The sequence below is a fragment of the Mchenga conophoros genome, linkage group LG1 (genome assembly GCF_057382185.1).
Source record: "Mchenga conophoros isolate Kocher_MC1m ecotype Shallow Benthic linkage group LG1, M_conophoros_male_GT1.1, whole genome shotgun sequence".
In the NCBI taxonomy this organism is placed as follows: Eukaryota; Metazoa; Chordata; class Actinopteri; order Cichliformes; family Cichlidae; genus Mchenga; species Mchenga conophoros.
This window is the reverse complement of record NC_140526.1, coordinates 19,497,281-19,517,610: the sequence shown is the minus strand read 5'-3', so window position 1 is coordinate 19,517,610 and position 20,330 is coordinate 19,497,281. Positions and strand designations below refer to the sequence as shown.

The 20,330-nt window shown below is 41.5% G+C and overlaps 1 protein-coding gene and 1 long non-coding RNA gene across 5 annotated transcripts; one reads left to right on the top strand and one right to left on the bottom strand.

Annotated features, from left to right (window-relative positions):
* Positions 1-379: 379 nt before the first annotated feature.
* On the bottom strand, positions 380-13,473 carry myzap (myocardial zonula adherens protein). 3 transcript variants are annotated; one of them, XM_085269352.1, is made up of 14 exons: positions 13,016-13,473; positions 12,177-12,257; positions 8,839-8,931; positions 7,694-7,855; positions 7,486-7,578; positions 7,259-7,372; positions 6,992-7,144; positions 6,205-6,330; positions 5,874-6,002; positions 5,137-5,231; positions 4,411-4,516; positions 3,902-3,985; positions 3,554-3,660; positions 380-3,465 (listed from the first exon to the last, which is right to left on the bottom strand). In XM_085269352.1, the coding sequence occupies exons 1-14, from the start codon at positions 13,091-13,093 to the stop codon at positions 2,865-2,867; spliced, it is 2,022 nt and encodes a 673-aa protein (XP_085125478.1). In that variant the 5' UTR covers positions 13,094-13,473; the 3' UTR covers positions 380-2,864. The 3 variants fall into 3 exon arrangements, with proteins under 3 accessions (XP_085125478.1, XP_085125489.1, XP_085125485.1); XM_085269363.1 differs by having other exon boundaries at positions 380-3,117; XM_085269359.1 differs by having other exon boundaries at positions 3,554-3,615.
* On the top strand, positions 1,740-6,139 carry LOC146583269 (uncharacterized). 2 transcript variants are annotated; one of them, XR_014891595.1, is made up of 3 exons: positions 1,740-2,021; positions 5,345-5,584; positions 5,892-6,139. It is a non-coding gene; the product is annotated as an uncharacterized LOC146583269 (long non-coding RNA). The 2 variants fall into 2 exon arrangements; XR_014891594.1 differs by having other exon boundaries at positions 5,887-6,139.
* Positions 13,474-20,330: the final 6,857 nt, after the last annotated feature.

Below are 20,330 nucleotides of genomic sequence, written 5' to 3'. Positions count from 1 at the left end.
GGGCTGTGCCCGGCCGGGCCCCATGGACTAAGGCCCGGCCACCAGACGCTCGCCCTCGGGCACCCTCCCCGGGCCTGGCTCCAGGGCGGGGCCCCGGTAACCCTATCCCGGGCAGGGTAAACTGTTCCCTCGATATTCTTTTCATAAGGGTCTTCTGAATCGCTCTTTGTCTGCCCTCACCTGAGAGGCACACCCTCTCAGGTGAGGGCTCTGTCCCTCAAAAGTGAAGCCAAACAGGTGTTATGAGTCGGGGTGTAAAGGCACTGAGAAAAAAGCGTTTGATAAGTGTATCACTGAGAACCATTATTCTTTTGGAGTGACTGGATTCAGTATAGTGTGGGGATTAACTACTGGTGGCATCATTTCAGTGATTTCATTTATTGCTTGCAGATCATGCACTAGATGGTATTTTGCAGTATTAGCTTTCTTCACCACTTAAACAAAACATCACTCTTTGTTTGTTTTATTATTATTATTTTTTAAATTCTCCTTTCTCAAAAACAGAAAATGAAATTGTAGTTGTTCTTGGCTGAGAAAACACAAAACCTCTTTCTTGTAAGCGCAGCCATCTTGTGACACATTCAGGATCATTTGCACAGTCTTTATTATCCAAACAGATGCTGGCCTCTCATCATTAATCGTAGTATTATATGTATCAACGAGGAAAAGGCACATCATAAAACTATTTCAAACACAGCTGTGGCAGTACAGACAACACCTGGATAACACTTGTGCCAGTGGCTCAGGAACGGCAGTCACCTCATTAAAGTTAATATCGTTAATAACAGATTTCTCAAGAATTTACCACGTCCTATTTTACCACATTACCCTGCTTCCAATTAAAATAGCTTTCCTTTCACCACCAGGATCACAGAGTAGGCTGTCACAAAGGCACAAAGCATGGTAATAAATATTATATTATTGACAGTAACAAAATATCATATGTTTAATTTGTACAGACCACATATAAAATGATAGGAAAATACACGCAATAACCATATCGACCTTCATATAGGACTGAACGCTCATAGCTCAGTGAGCAACATGAATAGAATAGATTCACTGTAAACAAAAGAAATATATTCCATATTATATCAGTTAGAAAAATATTTTTTACATAGCATCACATCATTTACATCCTACATCAAGCTACTTTTATCATTATTAGAGCTATGTGCAAACATGGGACAGAAACCCACATAAGACTTTTTTTGCTTCACTGGCCAAAAATCATTATCTCCGACATAAATGAGTGAGATATTACTGACATGGATGTGCCAGCTTTAAAATGATTTAAAACTGATTCTTGTGTTAGTACATTTTTAAAAGAATATTTGTAAAAATAAATAAAAATTGACCAAAGACAATAGAAGTTTAAGGGAAAAAATTCCACTCTTTGGTCTAGTTAATATTAACAGCTCTGACTGCATAAGTAACCCTCTTACTTTCACTATATGGACAAAAATATTAGACAATTCTTATTAATACTAGAATTCAGTTGTATAAAGTCAAATGCCTGGCCAGGCAGTCTGTATTTACAAAGAATTGGTTGTTCCAAAGAGCACACTTTAATGCTCCCGTTGCATGGGTTTACATGGCAGAGCAGCTCCTGCAGGTGTGCTGTGTGTTGTGTTGTGTCTGATATCCCAGTGTTGGTGTTGTCCCTGCATTATCATAATAATCTTGGTCCAGGATCAACATTGCAACTGACCATTCACTTTGTTGATAAAAGAGGAGGGGGGGATTCTTTTGTTTATATAAAACGTTGTGTGTTTTATTAACTATATTCTTTATAAAGTTATGCAATGTAATAAATATATTATCAAGTTAGGTTGGCTGTTATCCAACTGGCATTATCAAGTTAGGTTGGCTAATGCCGTTTAGCATTAGCTTAGAATGTGGCTAAATTCTAAGCTAATGCTTGGCTCACTGAATGCTCCAACGTCATTGGTCAGGTGTAATGTTGATGCTGGATCAACATTATTATGATGATAACAACATCAACACGGGGATATCAGACCGTGAGTAATGTGCAGCTAGGTCGGTAGTTCTGTCCACGTAGTTTATTTACATATTATTATTTTGCATATGTATTCTGAGTCAGCGGTATTCTTGAAGCACACTAGCTGATGTTTTAATGGCTAACCTGACTTTACATCACCACTTTTTCACTTTCAATCCTAAAGTTAACGTTACTCTATGTTATATACCAACACAGAGTATGTTATCATATTACATTATTAAAACTTGTTTTTAAGACTGTTATTTTTTACAATTTGCTGTGAACAATTTGACAATTTTATGGTCCATATAGTACGTAAATGTTAAGCTCAAGTAAGAGAATAATAAAGGATGTTACTACTGCACTACTCCAACCAGTTTTTTAATACGCTTGTCTCTTTCCCAGCATACGCAGACTGAGTTAGAGGATACTATTATTTAGCTTTACCTACATATTTACTGTTGCCATACAGGTTAGCTCTGTACTTAGCACTGATACAAAAAGAGAGAGGAAACACAAAATAAAATCCAACTGTCAACAGGTTTAAAGAAAAGTAATTAAACTGTTCACTCATGTTGTCATCCACATGGAAACTAAGCTATCATCTGACAGGGAATCTGGATCAAACTAGTTTGTAACTGGGGACAATGACTTCCGTGAGTTTCTTTTAATTTCCAGTTTTTTTTTTCACTCCCAGTTTGATAAAATGTTATTTTTGATTTTGTTGCTTATGAAAAGAAGTTTGTGCGTTACTTGTTAACCCTGTTTTCAGTAATTATACTAAGTTAAATGGCTTCATAGCTTCATTGACTCTCCTTATTTAAGTCTTGGCTCATGCATTTTCCAGGACTGCTACTTAACTTTAATCTATGTTTATCTTTGCTGTCATTTCCATAAGTTTCATGAACGGCGTATAAACTCGCACTCCTGATCGTGGTTGAGAAGAGGGCGGGGATGAAGTGGACTCTTCTTGTATGGAGGGTGTGCCTCTGCTTGTTTGTGCGTCCAATTCGTCTTCTCCAGGCTGGACCGGACTGACACCAGCTTCAGACTCAGATGGGTGGATGTAGGAGAATGTCCCATGCTCCTGTGAGGGTCTGGAATCCAGGAAGCGGCTGTACTGGACAGGAGTGTACCTTAGTAAACTTGAATGTAGCCTGCTGGGGGGAGGGTTATTAAGCTTAAACGTCCTTGGCTGAGTGGGCAGTGTTAGAGAGATCGATGGATGTTGAATGGGAGGTGATGATGAGGGTTGTGCCAGGGATGAGGGCGCTATGGAGGAAGGGCTTGGTCTAAGTGATAGAGGATGAGTGGGTGACAAAGGCTGTGTTGGTGACAGTGGTTCGGTGGGTGATGGGAGTTTCACAGGTGATAGAGGATGATCAGGTGATGGGGGTTGGATGGGAAAGAGATGAGTTGGTTCACACTGAACAGGTTCAACATCATACCTCTGTGTTTCATGTCTGCAGAAGCACAGTCAGAAACCAGAGTGAGAAAACACCTCCTAATCAAGAAAACACAACCCAGTGCTACTTAGTATCACAATCCTACCTGGGGAGCAGATCACAGCCTACTCCTTTCTCTCTGGTTTCCAAAACCTCTCGCGTTTTATTCTGTGTGGACATAAAATACTTGAGCTTGTCTTCTAATTCATTATTCTAGGAAAAGGAAAACAGGAAACAAGAAATATCAGGTCAGTTACATGCAAAAGACTATCGTCACTTTGCATGAAAAAAATGACCTGACGCTTGCAGCAACAAGCAGTAGAGGGGGATTAACACAGTTATTCAGTTATTCAGTGGTCAGAAGCCCATGTGATCATCTGAAGCCATGAAGCAGATTATCACACCCCACCACCAGTTATTAAAACACACAGAAAGCACACCAGTCTCATCCTACCTCACACTCCACTATTGCAATCCTGTCCAGAAGCTCAGAGATGAACATGTCCTTCTGAGCAACTTGAGCTCGCAGAGATTCGACCTTCACAAATTCAAAAAGATAAGCATTTTAAAAACATTATATAATTTACAGGGAAAACAGAAATGGAAAATCCAGTTCACAGCAAACTTAACTAGAGTCGTTATCTAATCTCGGTTTTTCCATACATAGAAATGAAGGCAATGAATAACTGAAATACTTCAGTGAAGACAAATAATGCCCCTTTATCTCCAACCCCTTCCCATCAAAATTATGAACATGAATTCACCCCGTTAGCATGACGTCCCGCCCTTTATTGACTCTGTGTGCAGTGAAGTTCTCCGTTCCTTGTGTGCATTGACATTGATCCATGGTTTTAATGGTAAACAGGCTACTTGTGTAAATGTATGAGACACTCCCACTATCAAAACAGTGGAACAGAGGAGTTGAATCCATGGTCTACATACAGATAAATAAATCCTACTCACCTCCTCAATCATTCCTTTGACCTTCCTCTGTTGACAGAACACCATGTCGTTCAAGTGTTTGATCCTCTCGCGGAGATCACCTGCTTCACCTTCCAGCTCTTTGGACCTAAAAAACAACCACGATGTAGTCCCACATATGAAGGAAATACGACTCTAGCACCCTGATTCATTTGCAAACATCGATGAAAAAGTTATGCACTTTTTTCCCTTCTAGGTAATTAATCTGCCTGCAATGCTATAAACATCCTGCTCCAAAGTGCATCTTGCTCAACTGGTTTAAAGGGCCAAGCGTAAGCCGCTCTGCTTCAGGCTTCAAGAAAAAGTGTTATGAAGGTTCTTAGCTGACTTGAAAAAACCTTTCAGGTCTGCACTTTAGGTAAACGTACGAAAGAATTTTAAGCTGAACTTTTACACAAAAACTAACATGTTTTTTTTTTTTAAATTAATATCCCATCCTATTCAATTATTTCTCAGTATTATTGTTGGATGTGCTGTCTGAGGTGGGGTTTATCATGCATCCTGTGTGTTTGCAGCTCCTTGTTTAAGATCTCTGCACCAAGAATGAAAGTTTATCCTTGATGTTTGAGAAAACAAACCAAAGACAAAGAACTTCCTCACATCTAATGCAGTCTTGGCAAAGTTTTATCCACTTTTAGAGAAAGGGCTGTAATAGAGCCTTCAGATTCACGCGCAGCTTAAATTTTCTATCTGGACTTTAATTTGTACCTTTTGGCTACAGTTTCGTCAGTTCTGTCCGTCACCTCCATCAGGCGTAGGCGCTGTTCGCAGTCCTTCAGCTGCTCTTCCAGTTGGCTCTTCTCCTGTGGAAATCACAACATTTTATCTGTTTTCCTATGGCTGAATGAAAATCCTAATACTCAAAAGTTTGAGTCTTTTTGGGAAGTAAAATCACTGACATCGGTCGTCTCCTTAGATTACAGGGTCCTGATGGGGAACTTTGGCACATAACATCCACCTGAAAAGATTCTCCTGGCAGGAAAACACTCCAAACTCCAACAATCCCTATCAGTTTGATCATCAACTAAAGCAAGGCAGCAATCCCAATCCATGGAGGCCCCACCCCACAGTCCACAGGAGTCAAAGGATTGACTGCTGGCGCCCCCAGTGGTCCCGTGCCCAACCGGTTTGAACTGTAGGGAAACCTCGGTATCAGGCATGTGGTTTTAAAGTAGTGGGTCCTAGGTGTTTTTGCAGCTGGCCAAGTGTTATGTTGTTTGCAGTAAACATGGACTGAACTCCACTACGTGCACATGTATACGGTCATAACCTTTTACAGAAGGTTGCTTTTGTACATTTAAGAAGTATCATCTTCATCGTTTCCTAAACATTTGACTGATATATGACAGATCCCTCAAAGTATTGTGTAATTTTTGTTTTACACAATTTTGTTCAAGGGTCAAGGGAACAGGAAGACATATACATACGTTACATTTTTGACTTACTTTTCCCATGCAGTCCAGGAGACGCTCCACTTCCATGATCCTCTGGTCCCTCTCTGCAATCTTGGCTTCTGCGATTTTGATGTTTCTCTCCGCTTCCTCCAGTCGTCTGATGTACTCATCGAGTTGGGCCTGTGCAAACAGAAATATGTCTGCCACTCTTCTCTCAGCTTAGGCTTGCCTCATTGTCAAGAATTTTGTAACTTTTTTATTTGTAAATTGTGTACAGTTATTTCCTTAGGTAATCTACGTCAATAGGTTTGGTTTCTGCTGTCAAAATAAAAACAAAAACAAAGTGTGATGTATGTATGAATAAGGACCAAAGAATGCAGACCTGTAGGTTTTCAATCTCCTCCCTGTGCCTGCGTTGTTCTTCCAGCAGCTTTTCCTCATACTCTTTCTCTAGCTTTTCCGAGAGCTCCTTTAGCGCCTTATCGTTGGCCTCCCGTGAAGACTCCGCCTGGACAGTCCACAGCATAGCAAAAATTAGCACTTTGCTCAGCTGATTAGGCCACATTCTGCTCAGGGTAGAAGATGCAGATGCAGCTGATGTGTTTCTGTTCCGCAGCAATATGATATGTTAACAGAGCTGCTCGATAAAAGTTTGCTGTGTCTCAGATCACACAGTGATTTGAAAGCTGGACTCTCTGCTTTCTAATGTAAATTAAAACTTAAAAAAAAAAAAAATAGGACAGGAGATGGTTTCTCAAAACTTCAGGAACTGTGATGATGATCGGTAAAGCTGGATTTTAATGTTACCTGCTGCAGAGATAGAAAAATGTTCTTTCATTTATTGATTTATTCACTGTTGGTAGGGGTCATGAAGTCCTAAACGTCCTGTCCTTCCATCACTCTTACTGACTCATCAGACCACTTTGTTACAGGACAGCTGAGCACTTCACTGTCCCTTTAAACATACACAAAGTAGCACTTGCACAAAACTTGAGGGAAAATTTTGAATTCCACCCATTTATTTTGGCCATGCTGACATCTCGGTCTCGTGGCCTTGTGGCATTAGAAGCAGCCACTTCCACTGTAAAGTTTTGGGGGGTTTTTTCATCTGTGGACACACGTGGATTCATGTTCATTCCCACAGAAAGAGTTTGTGTTTGCGGGACTACCTGAAGCCTGAGAGTTTGGTTTTCAGCCTGTACTGCAGCCAGCTCACGCTCCTTGTCTCTGAGCTGTTGTTGTGTTTTCTCATAGGTGCTCCGCAAACTTTTCACATCGTCTCTCGAGCTCACTCTCTTCTGACAGTCGTCCAGAAGGGATTTCTGCAAAGGGAACTTATTTTAGCCAGTGAAGACTTTTTGTAACAGCATCCAGCTGCCGGAGTAAAAAAAGAAAAGAAAATGTCTTCGGAGTGTTTGGTGACTTTGATTTGTTACCTGCAAGGTGAGGTTAGCAGATATGAGGGAACTGTTCATCTGATCAAAGTTCTCCATGGCTGCCGTGCGGATCTTAACCTCTGACTCTAGACTCCTCTTGTGTGCATTGGCAGCCTGCAGAAACACGTGGCACACAGCTTTTTTCAGATTTATGCACAGCTTTACAGGTCAGAGTTTGATGAGGAATGTCAGTGCATCCGGTCACATGGTGTTGTCATAATCTTTACCCTGAGTTCCTGCGAAAGCTTCTGCATTGATTGCTGCATTCCTCCAAACTGTCCGTACATCCGCTCTCTAACCTTTTCAAGAGAATCTCTCACCTGCAAACAGAAACCAGGAAAACACAGATATCATCTAAACAGAAACCCACTCTGCCTTGTATGGATGATGTGATGGCAAAAGAATGATTGGCCTGAAGGCTCAGTCTTTCCTCACCTCCCTGATGTATCTCATCTCATCCTGTAGGTGACTGGTTGTCCACTCGCGTGCCAGCACCTCCTGTCTATCTGAGCCTGTCCTCTGCACTACACCATACACTTTGGGCCCATGATGCTGCAGCGAGGTCTCTGGCACCCCATTGGTCATGTCTCCGAGGTGCTGAGGGAGACAGGATTGTGCCGGTCAGGTTTCTGTAGCTACCTACCGCTGAGGCAGGCTTATGCTGGCATGGTGTCTCTGTGTTTGTGTGCACACTTACAGATGCACTGCATGAGTCTGCATGTACATGCACATGCATACATATGTGCAAGTGATCAAGTATTTCAGCGCCCACGCTGCTGTGCAGTGGAAATAGGAAGTTGGCAATGTGCAGCTAAAAAATGGTGCAGAGTGCATCGAAGGTGTCGTGTTTCTGCAACCCAGGACATGAGCTGCTGCCCATTTCTGTCTATTGTGCCTCTAACAGCCAATGAAAACAGATGCACACCAGCACAGGAGCAGTGTGGCACAATGCAATGACTAAATAATACACAGCAAAAGTCCTGGGCACAAATAAAAACAACTTTAGCTCAGAGACTACATTTTAATCAGTATTTCAGCTGTAATTCAAGAGCAAGGTGCTTTACTTGATAAAGAGAAATACAGCTAACACTTTTGTTCATTATCAATTGGTCTTCCTTGATAACTTTTATTTATAAAGTGCTTCACAGTGTACATGCGCCAAAATAGAAACACACTGTCGAGCATGCGGTCATATATCCTTATATACACACATTTGGTGTAAAATGATGAAGAGCTGTAAACAGACTCTGCAGGGATTTTTCTTCTGCTTCAAATGTAACTTAAGCAGTCAGTTATTCTAATTGAATTGAATGTTAATTGAATATCTAAGTAAGTCAAGTTTAAATTTTGCATGATCCAGCTCATTTTATTAGCTTTGCCATAGTTTATCACTTGAAACAAATAAAAACAAATAGAAACACTTTGAACACGCCTGCTGTCTTTAAACTGTGATGGTCACAGCATTTGCCACGGTCACCTGTGAGCCTCTGTTCATGCTGAATGTGTGAATACAATATTAATGACAGCCTCACGGTGCATGCGCAGGGCACACTCAATGAAGCAGTGGCTGCTTTGTCTACCTGCTGAGGTGACTCCTGGCCAGGTGGACTCTCTCTTTGGATGAGCCCGTTCTTCCTCTTCCACATCCCATTGACATCTTTTTCATTTTCAGTCTGCAAAATAAAACAAAAACAGGTCAAGAACACTGATGTGGATGGCTTCCATTCAACCATCCTTCCATTGATTCTTCCATTCTCTTGACAGCATATCCAAGCAGGGAGCCTGCTCTTAGGTTCATTGCTAATTCTAACATCCACGTCTTTAGTACAAACAAAGCACTCAGTCAAACTCCACGCAGGCACAGGTTCAACATTCAAACACTACACTGCAGGTTCAACCCCATAACTTCATGTTGTGAGGCTATAGTGCTGACCACTGAACCACCATGCCACCCATGATTCGTGTAAAACAAAACATTTTCAATTAAGCTTTATCATTTCTGTATATATTCTACAGCACGCCTCATGTGAGCCTAAAGTGCAGGATTCTAAACAAAAATGCAAGTAAACACGCTCTTGAAGTATTTATTTAACTGTATGTGAATATTATATAGTTTCTATAGATCTATAGATAGATCTAGAGATAGACAGATTCTGATATCTTTTAGATGTCTCTACACAAAGAAGTCATTCATTGAGGACTACTACTCAGAAAAAGAGGCATCAGTGTCCACATCTCACAGAGATACGAGCGAGGAGGAACAAAGACGCCAGTGTGGTCTCGTGGACAGAGCCCAGCCTCACATTTCTGCACCACTCAATCTACAGAGGACCTGCTGTTGAGAAATGGAAAAGGCCTGCTAATAGGTGGGAGGATGTGGATTCCAGCAGATGGGAGGGAAGCACAGCCATCTTTATCAGTTCGCTTCACGAAGCCCTGCGTGCTGCCCATTCAGCTTTGAACTTTACAATGTTTGACCACATGCTGGTCCGTGTTTACCTGCCCTTTGTCAGTTTTGTGGGAGAAGCACTCTGGCTTACTTTTCCTCTGTTGCTTGAGGAGCTTGAGCTGTTCACAAATGTTAAAAAAAATGCTCGGAGACAGCTCGGTAAAATAATCTTGCATCAGTGCATTGTCATCTAACACTGTCATTTGTTTGTATGAACTCACTCCTCTATCATATGACTGCACCGTCTGACCTGATTAGCTCCTTATTTGTCACACAAGCACGGAGGATGCTCACTGTAGCTCACTGGGCTGAACCGTGTTCACTTTACGGCTGTTACGGAGATGAAATCCAATGCTGGCGGTATAGAAACATCGTCTGGTAACAGTTCTCTGTTTACTTCCTCTGCGTGTGTCATGATTCACATGTGCTACATATCATCTAGGCCGCAGTCGCCGGTTGGATATAATCCACGATGTCTCGAGTTGCAGGACACGCCCTTTCTAACTTCACAGCGAAGAACCAGCATTCCTCTTGAAACACGGTATCGCTGGATATCTCTGAGAAAAGATATTTTGGTCATTTCCTTCCTCGTTGATTAACTGGATGCAGTCCCCATTACCACATTCCTGCTGACCTTCATTTGACCTTCCATGGTGATGACATCTAAGCTCTAAGATAGTGTAACTAGAGCGAATAGTTATCTGAAAAACAAGCATCAGTACCCAGTGTAAACACGTGCAGGTATTTTGCAACAACACAGTAATTACAGCAGCGCCTGCAGAGACCTTAAAGCGCCACACTGAAAACATGATGAACAGATGAACTAGGCACAAGTTTTAACCTCTTGAACCTCTAACTGGCTCCAGCCTGATGTTTTCTACTCTGTGCTGCAGTTCCACGTACACTTTAAGCTTCAGTTTGCTGTTGAACTTCAGTGAAACTGAGGCTGATGACTTCATGGTGATTAGGGTTCAGGAATGATAAGACTGCTTTCAGACTTGCAGCAGTCACTGGCGACATGTTGTCTAATACTTTCTGATAGGAAAACTTTTTTCACATGATACAAGAAAACAGGAGTGGTAGTGTGGAGTAAAGTGGTATCTTTATGATAGCTTTATGATGATTGTGAAATACCTCACTGTAAAGAAAATCTGCATCTGGATTGGTCTCAGAAATCCAGTTTGTGTTGCCATGAATCTCACCCAGCAGCGGTGATGTTACTCTGTTACTCAGCTGTTTTTATTTTTAAATACACCCTTCTCTTCACTCGTTACATCGCTTGTTGCCATTTTCATCTCACAGACAGATGCTGACACTGTTGCTGGAGTCACCGATGTCTGTTCTGGGACAAACCGGCTGCCACTCGCAGAGGGCACAAATCTGCATCCTTCCCAAACACTAAAGTGCACATCAGCTCTAAACACGTGCGCTTCCCTCCACTCTGTGTTCACACTTCATCAGACTGTCCTTTGTCATCAGTTCCTATAGTCGCAGTCACACCCTCCCAAAGGCAGCCACATTCAGAGATTACTTCAGTGTGCTATCGGTGGAAAGAGTGGACATGTTGCACAAGGTTCATTCAAAACTAGCCATCATGTTTCTGGATCCTGCACACCGCACAGTCATACAAGGAAAAACCTCTCCTCAGAGATTAAACCTAACCCAAGCATTGCACTCAGTTCTCGCACTTTCACTCTGAAACTTTGGCATCAGCCTCCGATCACAAACAAAGACCGGGGCAGAGCCACCAACAGCAAACACCCACGCAGCCTGCGGCGTCAACTCAGCCATAATTCACAGGATCACAGAGCATACCAGCAAATATTAAACGTGACTAAGAGTAATTCTACACCTCGGTAGGCAAATATTAATTTCTCATGAGCTCTGTTTGTTTTAGTTACCGTCCTTTGGAGTTAATACTGTTAATACTTATTAGCATTTTCTGTTCTGTGGAAGAGTGTTAGAGCACAGATGGAGCAGAGCTTTGAAGTAAATGTAAAACAGCTGTGTGTGCATTATCTCACACACACACACACACACACACACACACACACACACACACACGCCCTCCTGTCATGATTGCATAACTGGACCAGATGATAAAAAGCACATAAATCTCAGCTTTTCCACCATCTTTCTTTTAATGGTTTATAAGATGAATTAAGGTGTGTGTGGGAGGGGTTTCTGTTTGGTTTTTATTGGTGCTTTTACTCCCACACGTCACTATTTCTGATCAGCAGTGTCAAACTGAGTCGAGTGTGATGACGTTTCCTCTTTAACTCATTCACTGCCATTGACGTCTATAGCCGTCAATTGCAGTGCATGAGTCAATGGGTTTAACTCATTCACTGCCAATGGCTGGCAGTGAATGAGTTAATGTAACTTTACGTATTGTACCGTATGGATTTGAAGCCGGTTCTGGCCGGAGTAACAGGGTGGAGGTAACACCGAGGGAGACGCAAAACTTACAGTGTCTGACTTTTCAGTTTTTGGCTCCTTGTTTCCATTTTCTCCGGGATACAGAGTCAGTCTCAGGCGTCTGATTCTCCTCTGGAAAACAAAACAAACACACACAGACAAAAAAGGCAAATGTTTGAATTTAGGGGAATTTACAGATGGTCATCATGAAGAAAAATAAAATTCAGATCTAAATATCTCTGATATTGTGGCAAAGCTTGAACTGTCAACTAAAAAATTCTGTGAGCTTATTCACATACAGCAGCAACAGGGCACCAAACAAAGTTTATGTAAATGCAAAACAGAGTAAACAGAGTAAAATGTTAAAAAGTAAAACAGATACATGGAAAGTGGGAACTCTGTTTGATTTTTTACTATTTTGAGGTTTTTCATAAGAAATTTAGTACAAAGAAAAAAACCGAACTCTTCAGCAGACCCTACAAGCGTGCTTCACCAAATATTACGGTACGTGTTGACCTGCATGAGGCGACCATGGGAATAAAATAAAACGTGGGGCAAGTACAAAGGCCTGTTTTATCAGAGAGCTGTTCAAATAAACATGACAGCTCTGCCTCCTGCACGCTCAGCTCCCATTACACACTCGTGTAAGTGAACAGAGCCACACATCCTACAACAGAGTCAGAAAACGTTAGAGAGAGAGAGAAAATGGATCTCTTTGCTTACAGACAGGAAAACAAGTGTCGGCAGAGTTAAAAGCAACAGCCGACAAACAGAAGAGGGGAGGAAAAAACACTGGACAGGACAAAACACAGAGAGAAGAGGAGAGCAGAGAGAAATGGGGGGAAAGACAGAGAGATCTTCAGTGTTCTCGCTTCTCTCGAGCTTCTTACCTCCCTTAAAGCCTCTGGAGAGTCCTCTGTTGTGGTGGTGGTGGTGGAAACAGTTGGTCTTGAACCGTAGCGAAGCATGTCTCCTCTAATGTCCACTCCTGGCTTCTCTTCCTCTCCCTCTCTGGCTGTCCTCCCACCCTTCCTCTCACTCTCCTTCCTGAGTTCTGCTCAGATTCTCAGAGCGACCATTCGCCCCCGGCCCCAGCCTGGGAACAGGAGGGAAATTCCACTCTAAGTCTGCTTCTGCTGCTGCGTCTGCAGTGGGTATCCTCAGGGCTGCGAGGTTCCCCCTCAGTCAGTGAAATGAACAGGTGCAAACCAGCTCTCAGCAGCACAAACACAACAATGTCATTGTCCTAATTCCAGCCAGACTGCTCCTAAAGCCACCTGACTGACAGGCTTGTCAGTCACTCAGCAATCCTCTCTGCACTGACTACGTCTCTCTGCACTCCCATCAGACCTGTCGGGCCACATTTCACCTGCTTTGCTCTTTTGCGCCTCCTGGCCCTGAGAGCAGGACTTTCACAGGCAGGGCGGGTCCTTTTACTCGGGCTGGGACAGGTGGAGTGCGCCTTATCAAAGGGAGTGGCTAATAAGAGGAGCCCACTGTTCACATGAAGCAGTGAGACAATAACTGCCTGCCAGGCCTGTTATACATACAGGAGTTATTAGACTTAAAAGACATTTAGATAGAGGTTTTGCTTTGTGAGAAGAAGAAAAAAAACACATTGAGTGGCAGAGGTAGGGGTTTTTTTTTTAAAGACTTAAAATAAAGAATTTTCATTGAGATGGAATCTGATTTCTCCCTCTTATTCACTCGCTCTCATTATTTGCTCTCGCAGGTAGGACAGCCGCATTATGGGGGCTCTTATATAATAACCTTTAAAAATTAAGGGTCTTCATCTGATTGAAACCTTTACATAAACTAAGAGAGTTATTCTTTTTTAAATTTGCTAATAAAAGTCCATAATATAACTTAAATTGGAGGTTATATGTAGGAAGACAGGCCATAGAATAAAAAGACAAAAAACAAAAGCTCATAGACTTCCATGTCTGAATGGACAGTATGTCATGCCCTGTGATTTCAAAGGTCTGTTTATATCAGAGTTTATTAGTTTCCTCAGTTCTTTCTCCTACTTTCCTTCTGTGTCTGTTTCCTGTATCGAGTTTTCCTGTATTGAGTTTCCCGCTTTAGTCATTGTTACTTTCTTCCTGTTTTACTTTGCTACTTAGTTGTCCTCTGTCTTGTGTTCAGTCTTACTTCCTCCTCTGTGATTGTGCTGATTGTGTCCACCTGTGTCTTGTTTCCTCCCAGCTGTGTCTCTGGTCAGTGTGTGAGTATAAATAACACTGTCTTACCTTTGTCCTCTGTTACAGTGTTTGCTTACCCTTAGCACGCTTCCTTCTGTCCCCCCCTGCTGGATTTAGATGAATTTGTTTATGGACTTTGTTATTTGAATTTTATGCACCAATGAAGGGGCGCTTTTTGTTTGTTTCACCTGCGTCACCTCAGTCTTCTAAACAAACCATACTTGTTCTGTTTTCAATCGTACAGTCATAAGCTTTAAGATTTAACGTGCTGACTGAGGCCTGTAGAGTCTGAGATGTAGTTTTTTTCCTTTTTTTCATTACATGATCTGACCTGGGGTTGAATTTGCTGGGAAGATTGTGGCATTGTGTTAACACACAGCTGAATGATACAGACCAGTAAACCGACAGAACTTGTGCTTTTATAGAGGTGCTGACTGTCACTTAATCGAGTGCTTTTCATTAGCAGCACCTGGCTGCTACTCATCCTCCTAATGAAAACAGCGAGGGTGTTGCTTTTCCACATGACTGTGAATGCCAACCAGCCAACAGAGGTGCTACACTAGATCAATTATTGATATCGTGAGAGGGATGAAAAGAAAGACCGCACTGCAAACATGATTTTTTAATGTTCTTCCTTACCACTCCATGTTTTACTTGGTTTTACACTGACATAATATGCGCTCTGCTTATGATTATTCATGCTGACAATTATCTTTGAGGACCAGAAGCACAGTCTTCTGCACAGCCAGATCACATTCCTCTTTTGAATGGCTGCAGTCACTCCCTTTCAATAGAAACTAGAGACAAAGTCTCTGAAGAATGAGGAATCAAGTTTAAAGACTCAAGTTGCCTGGCGAGAGCTCGTTCAGCTGCACGTGGTGCTTCATCAAAGCTTTGCTGTTAGCTCACGTCAATAAATATGATGAGAAAAGCTCGCAGAATAATACGAGATGCATTTCTACTGGACTCTGTGGTTAATCGTTAACCAGACATCAAACAAATGGTGTTTCTGCAATCAGTAAGGCAGCCACTCTGTCCAAGTCCAATGTCATATGGAAGTTCTCTCTCATAATGATATTCACCTCCCGTCACAATCACAAAGTCACTCTCTGGATTAAATCCACAGTACTGGTGTCACAACATCAACCAGATTTACAGGACGAAAAAGTTTCTAAAGATACTTTCTACATAAAGAAGCAACACGAGTACATTTATAAGCAGAAAACAGAGTAATAATTCATACATGACAAATAGCAAAATAGAGTAAACAGTGTTGTTAATACTGTTAGTAAACAAAGAACACTAAATAGCGATTTTAATTCATCTTTAGCGATGCTATTAGTTATGTCATAATATTGTGACATAAACAATAACATTCTTCTTCTTAACTAATTCAAGGTCACAGACAGGTTGGAGTCTGTCGCAGGTGTCATAGGGCAAGACGTGGGGTACACCCTGCACCAGGGGTGGGCAACTCCAGGCCTCGAGGGCCGGTGTCCCTGCAGGTTTTAGATGTGTCCTTGATCCAACACAGCTGATTTAAATGGCTAAATTAGCTCCTCAACATGTCCTGAAGTTCTCCAGAGGCCTGGTAACGAACTAATCATGTGATTCAGGTGTGTTGACCCAAGGTGAGATCTAAAACCTGCAGGACACCGGCCCTCATGGACTGAGATTGCCCACCCCTGCCCTGCACCCTGGACAGATCACCAGTCTAAGAGTAAACACAAAGAGAGAGAGAGACACAACCTCATATTCATACCTGCAGCCAACTTAGACTCACCTGCTCCACACAACAGACCCACACTGTGGGTAGATTTAAAGAGACTGTGAAGCAACAGTGCTGACGAGTAGACCACTATACCATCCGTTAGTGTGTTTTTATTCATTTATTAATCATTCACAAATGTTACGTAAGTGTGAGTCTGTCCTCCTATCCAGAGCATCAAATACACCTTCAGTGCCCTCCAGCTACACAGTCTTTTATTTATGACGCCACCACCTGATCTTCCCATTTCACGCTCTTTAAAGCAAATGTAAATGGCAATTTTAACTTTATAATAAGTATGATTGAGTTTTTAATGATTAGTAATAAGTGCATAAGGATGTTTTAGGAATGTAAAAAATATTAGCTGGAGTTTTACTTCTACCCAAAGGAAATATGGTTAAACTGGTATGTACAGGTTACAGATTAAGATTATTCAACTGATACTACCGTAGCAAGAGCACACAGAGAGCACAACTCCCTGCGGAGGGCAACAGCTGTACTAAAACTTTGTAGTTTAGTCTCTGTCCCGAATATTGTAGTGAGGTTTGGAGATGACACATAAAAAAACTGTGGGTAATATACAGTTTTACTGATTTCAAATTTGCTGTTACTTTGACCCAATTTCCACCAAAATGAAATCAGCTCAAGCTGTATCTGGTTTAAACTGTCACACAAAATTTGTGGCTGGAAAAGCAAGTTTTTGCTCAGGAAACTTTTACTTTTTCCGGTCTTTCTTTTTAATTGACGAAGGCAGAAGATCGTGGTTTTGAAGACACCAGCCAGGTGGGGCCTGTTTCTGTGCAGACTTTGCTTGTTCTCTCTGAGTACTCCAAATACTCGGGCGTCCTCCTATCGTTAACAGCTACAGGCTCCAGCCCCTCTGTAATAAACACGAGGAAATGAATGAGTGATGATGGCGGTAATTGTCAGATTTGATCAGTAATGATTACTTCTGTAAACTCCTGATCACACAGTAATGACTCAACATTAACAAAATGCTAATGTCATGTATAATACTACTACAATCCAAGCTGTTAGAATGTATTTTCTTCGACACTTTCAGTACATTTAAAAACAAACTGCATACTTGCATTTATTTATTTCCACTGCAGTAGTTTTACGTAGAGGAATGTGTATTGCTGTTGTGACTTAATTAAAGTATCTGAGCACATTCGCCACCACTAGAAGACAATGATAATTAGAGGTTCACATTAAACACAGTAATAAGGAGACTATTGTTTGCTGTTGCGTGCAGATTACAGGTGTTTGATCTTTTTGGTGTGTGGGACTGGCTGTTTGTGTGGGATTTAGCTGTTGAAACCGACAACAGTAGTTGGTGACTTCTCAGCATCCCTGCAGCAGTGAATTTCAGCTTGTAGTTGCTGCTACTGTCATGATCCCTGGTTTTGGCCCCAAAAGTTTGATCCCATAGAGTTTTGTGCATTTAGTGTAATATTCTGTCTTTAGTTCCTACTTCACGATTATTCCAGCGATGAGTTTCATCGAGATTTGGTTCATGTCTTGATTTTGATCCGACATCTCTTTTTTCATGTTTAATGTGAGTCTTCTAGTCTCTATGTTTAGTATATGTTCTTACCTAGCTTTCCTTTCCTGGCCATGTTTTCCTTGCATCCCCGATTGTTGCCATTTGTTTTATGTTGTTCTGAGCTTTGTTCCCTACCTCTCTGTGTATAAACGGTCCTGCTGTATGATCAACCCTTTATGTATAAATAGTCCTGATGTCAAATAAATAACTTTCTGTGTATAAATAGCCCTATCTTCCATCTTGTGTCAGTTTGACCATGGATCTCATCCTGTATCGAGTCCTCAGTCCCACACTTCATCATTCCCTGACAGCTGCAGCAGCAACTTTACAACTGTTGACAGACAAATGCTGCATCTGTGATGAAATGACATGGTTTCACAACGCCATGATGTTTTTAGAAATGTGAAGCAAGCAGGTGTTGCTGTTGGAGTTCAGTCACCCAGCATTAATGAACTTTAGGCCACTGCTTTTGAGGTAATCATATTTCCATTTCACGTCACTTCCTAGCAAAAAATTTACTTTTAACTCCAGGAGAGTAATCAGACAGCCAGTGCACGAAATACTTCACATTTGCTAAACTTCGAACACTGAAATTTGCAAAGTAATGCACAGGTTTTATTAATAAAAACTCACATTCACTGATAATGCTGGTGTGCTAATTTGATGTCACCTGATTTCGCATGACCTGGAATGGAGTTTAAGCTGTTTTTGTTTTACAAAGTAATATATATGTATACTGAGAGATTAGTACAATGTTGAGCCTTGATAATTGTTCCTGAGGCGGCCATCTAACCTGTTGGGCGTTTATTCTTTCAGATGGAAAACAAACAAAACACTCCTGTTGTGACACAGCGTTAGATGTTTTCCCAGCCTCTGTGCCGTAAATAAAGGACAAGACATTTACAACTGTCCTTTGAGGCTTTAGCCTTTATAGCCGGCCATCAAGTTTTGATAACCCACCTATTCATTGATCTAATGTCAAGAATCAATTATCTTGTTTATAGTTCTGTGACTGACTCCACTTGATAATGATGATTGATGATGATGTGATCGTTTAATAATTAGATAGAAAACAAACAGAGAAAACTAATCTGACACCAATCTGGTGATCTCATATATATCTCAGACTACTGTTAATGAAATATTACATCATTACACAGTGAGAAGTAACTCTGTGCACTTACTGGGGTAGTTTTGAGGTATTTTGAGGTATGGGTACATTTTAGATTAGGGGTTTCTATGTGAAACAAATGATGACATTCACATCCGTGTACAAAATAGCTCTACACTGGTGTGACACAATGTTCAGTAATAACAGGTAATAGCGCAATATGTATTATCAAATTATGTACAATTAATAATAATCTAATACCCTCAAAGCTCCTGCTGACAGGAGCTTTGAGGGTATCAGATTATATTATTTTGAGGCTGCAGGTAAAGAGTGTGAATAGTTCCTTCACTGTAGGCAGTGCTGGAAACACCCTGAGACCCTGAGAGCAGGTTTGTCCTGCTGCACTGTAACATTCAGCGCCTGAGGCATCCACAGGATGTTTGTTTAGTGTCTCTGAGTGATGTTACTGCTGCTGATCAACACAGAAAAAACACAATACAACTCTGTGGGTGTTGGTTTAAAAATACACATTGAATTAGTCACAATAATTTAAAGTGACGTATTATTCTCTTCCTTCTTGCTTCCCTGTTGCTAACACATATCTAATCAGCCAATCACATGGCAGCAATTCAGTGCATTTGGACGTATAGTATCAGAATGCGGATTAAAAAGGTGATTTAAGTGACTTTGAACGTGCTGTAGTTGTTTGTGCCAGATGGGCTGGTATGAATATTTCACAAACTGCTGATCTTCCGGGATTTTCCCACACAGCCATCTCAACAGTTTCCAGAGAATCTTGATGAAAACAGAAAATATCCAATTAGTTTCAGTTCTCTGGCTTGTTGATGTCAGAGGTCAGAGCGGCCAGACTGCTCTGAGCTGCATCAATACACCAAATCTTCAAGCAGAAGACCACACCAGGTACCTGTCAACTAGGAATGATAAACTGAGGCTTCAATTAACACGTGTTCATCAGCATTGGGCAATAGCAGACTGAAAAAATGTTTCCTGGTCTGACAAGTTTCAATTTTGAGAGATGAGTTTCATATGCTACAACATTCAGATGGTATGGTCAGAATTTTGAGTAAACAACATGACACCCTGCCTTGTATCAACAGTTCTGGTGTAAGAGTGCGGGATATTGTCTTGGCTCACTTTAATGGAGCATCATGTAAACACCACAGCCTGTCTGAGAATGGTTGCTGACCATCTCCATCCCTTTATGACCACAGTGTACTCTTCTTCTGGTGGCAACACCCAGCACGATAACACACCATGTCACAAAGTTCAAATCACCTCAAACTGAGTTCTTGAACATGACAAAGAGTTCCCTGTACTTAAATGGCCTGGACCAGTGAATCTATGCCAAGGAGAATTACAGCAGTCCTGAAGGCAAAGGGGAACTAGTGAGGTGTACCCAATAAAGTGGCTGGCATATTAGACATAACCAAAAATACTCACCAAATCTGAAACACACGTTTCTTGGACTGAGTGTGCAACATAGAAGTCACAACATTAGCCAGGTAACCTATTAAAAACGTTCCACACTGGAGAGGTGCAGTTTAATGATGCCGAGAGG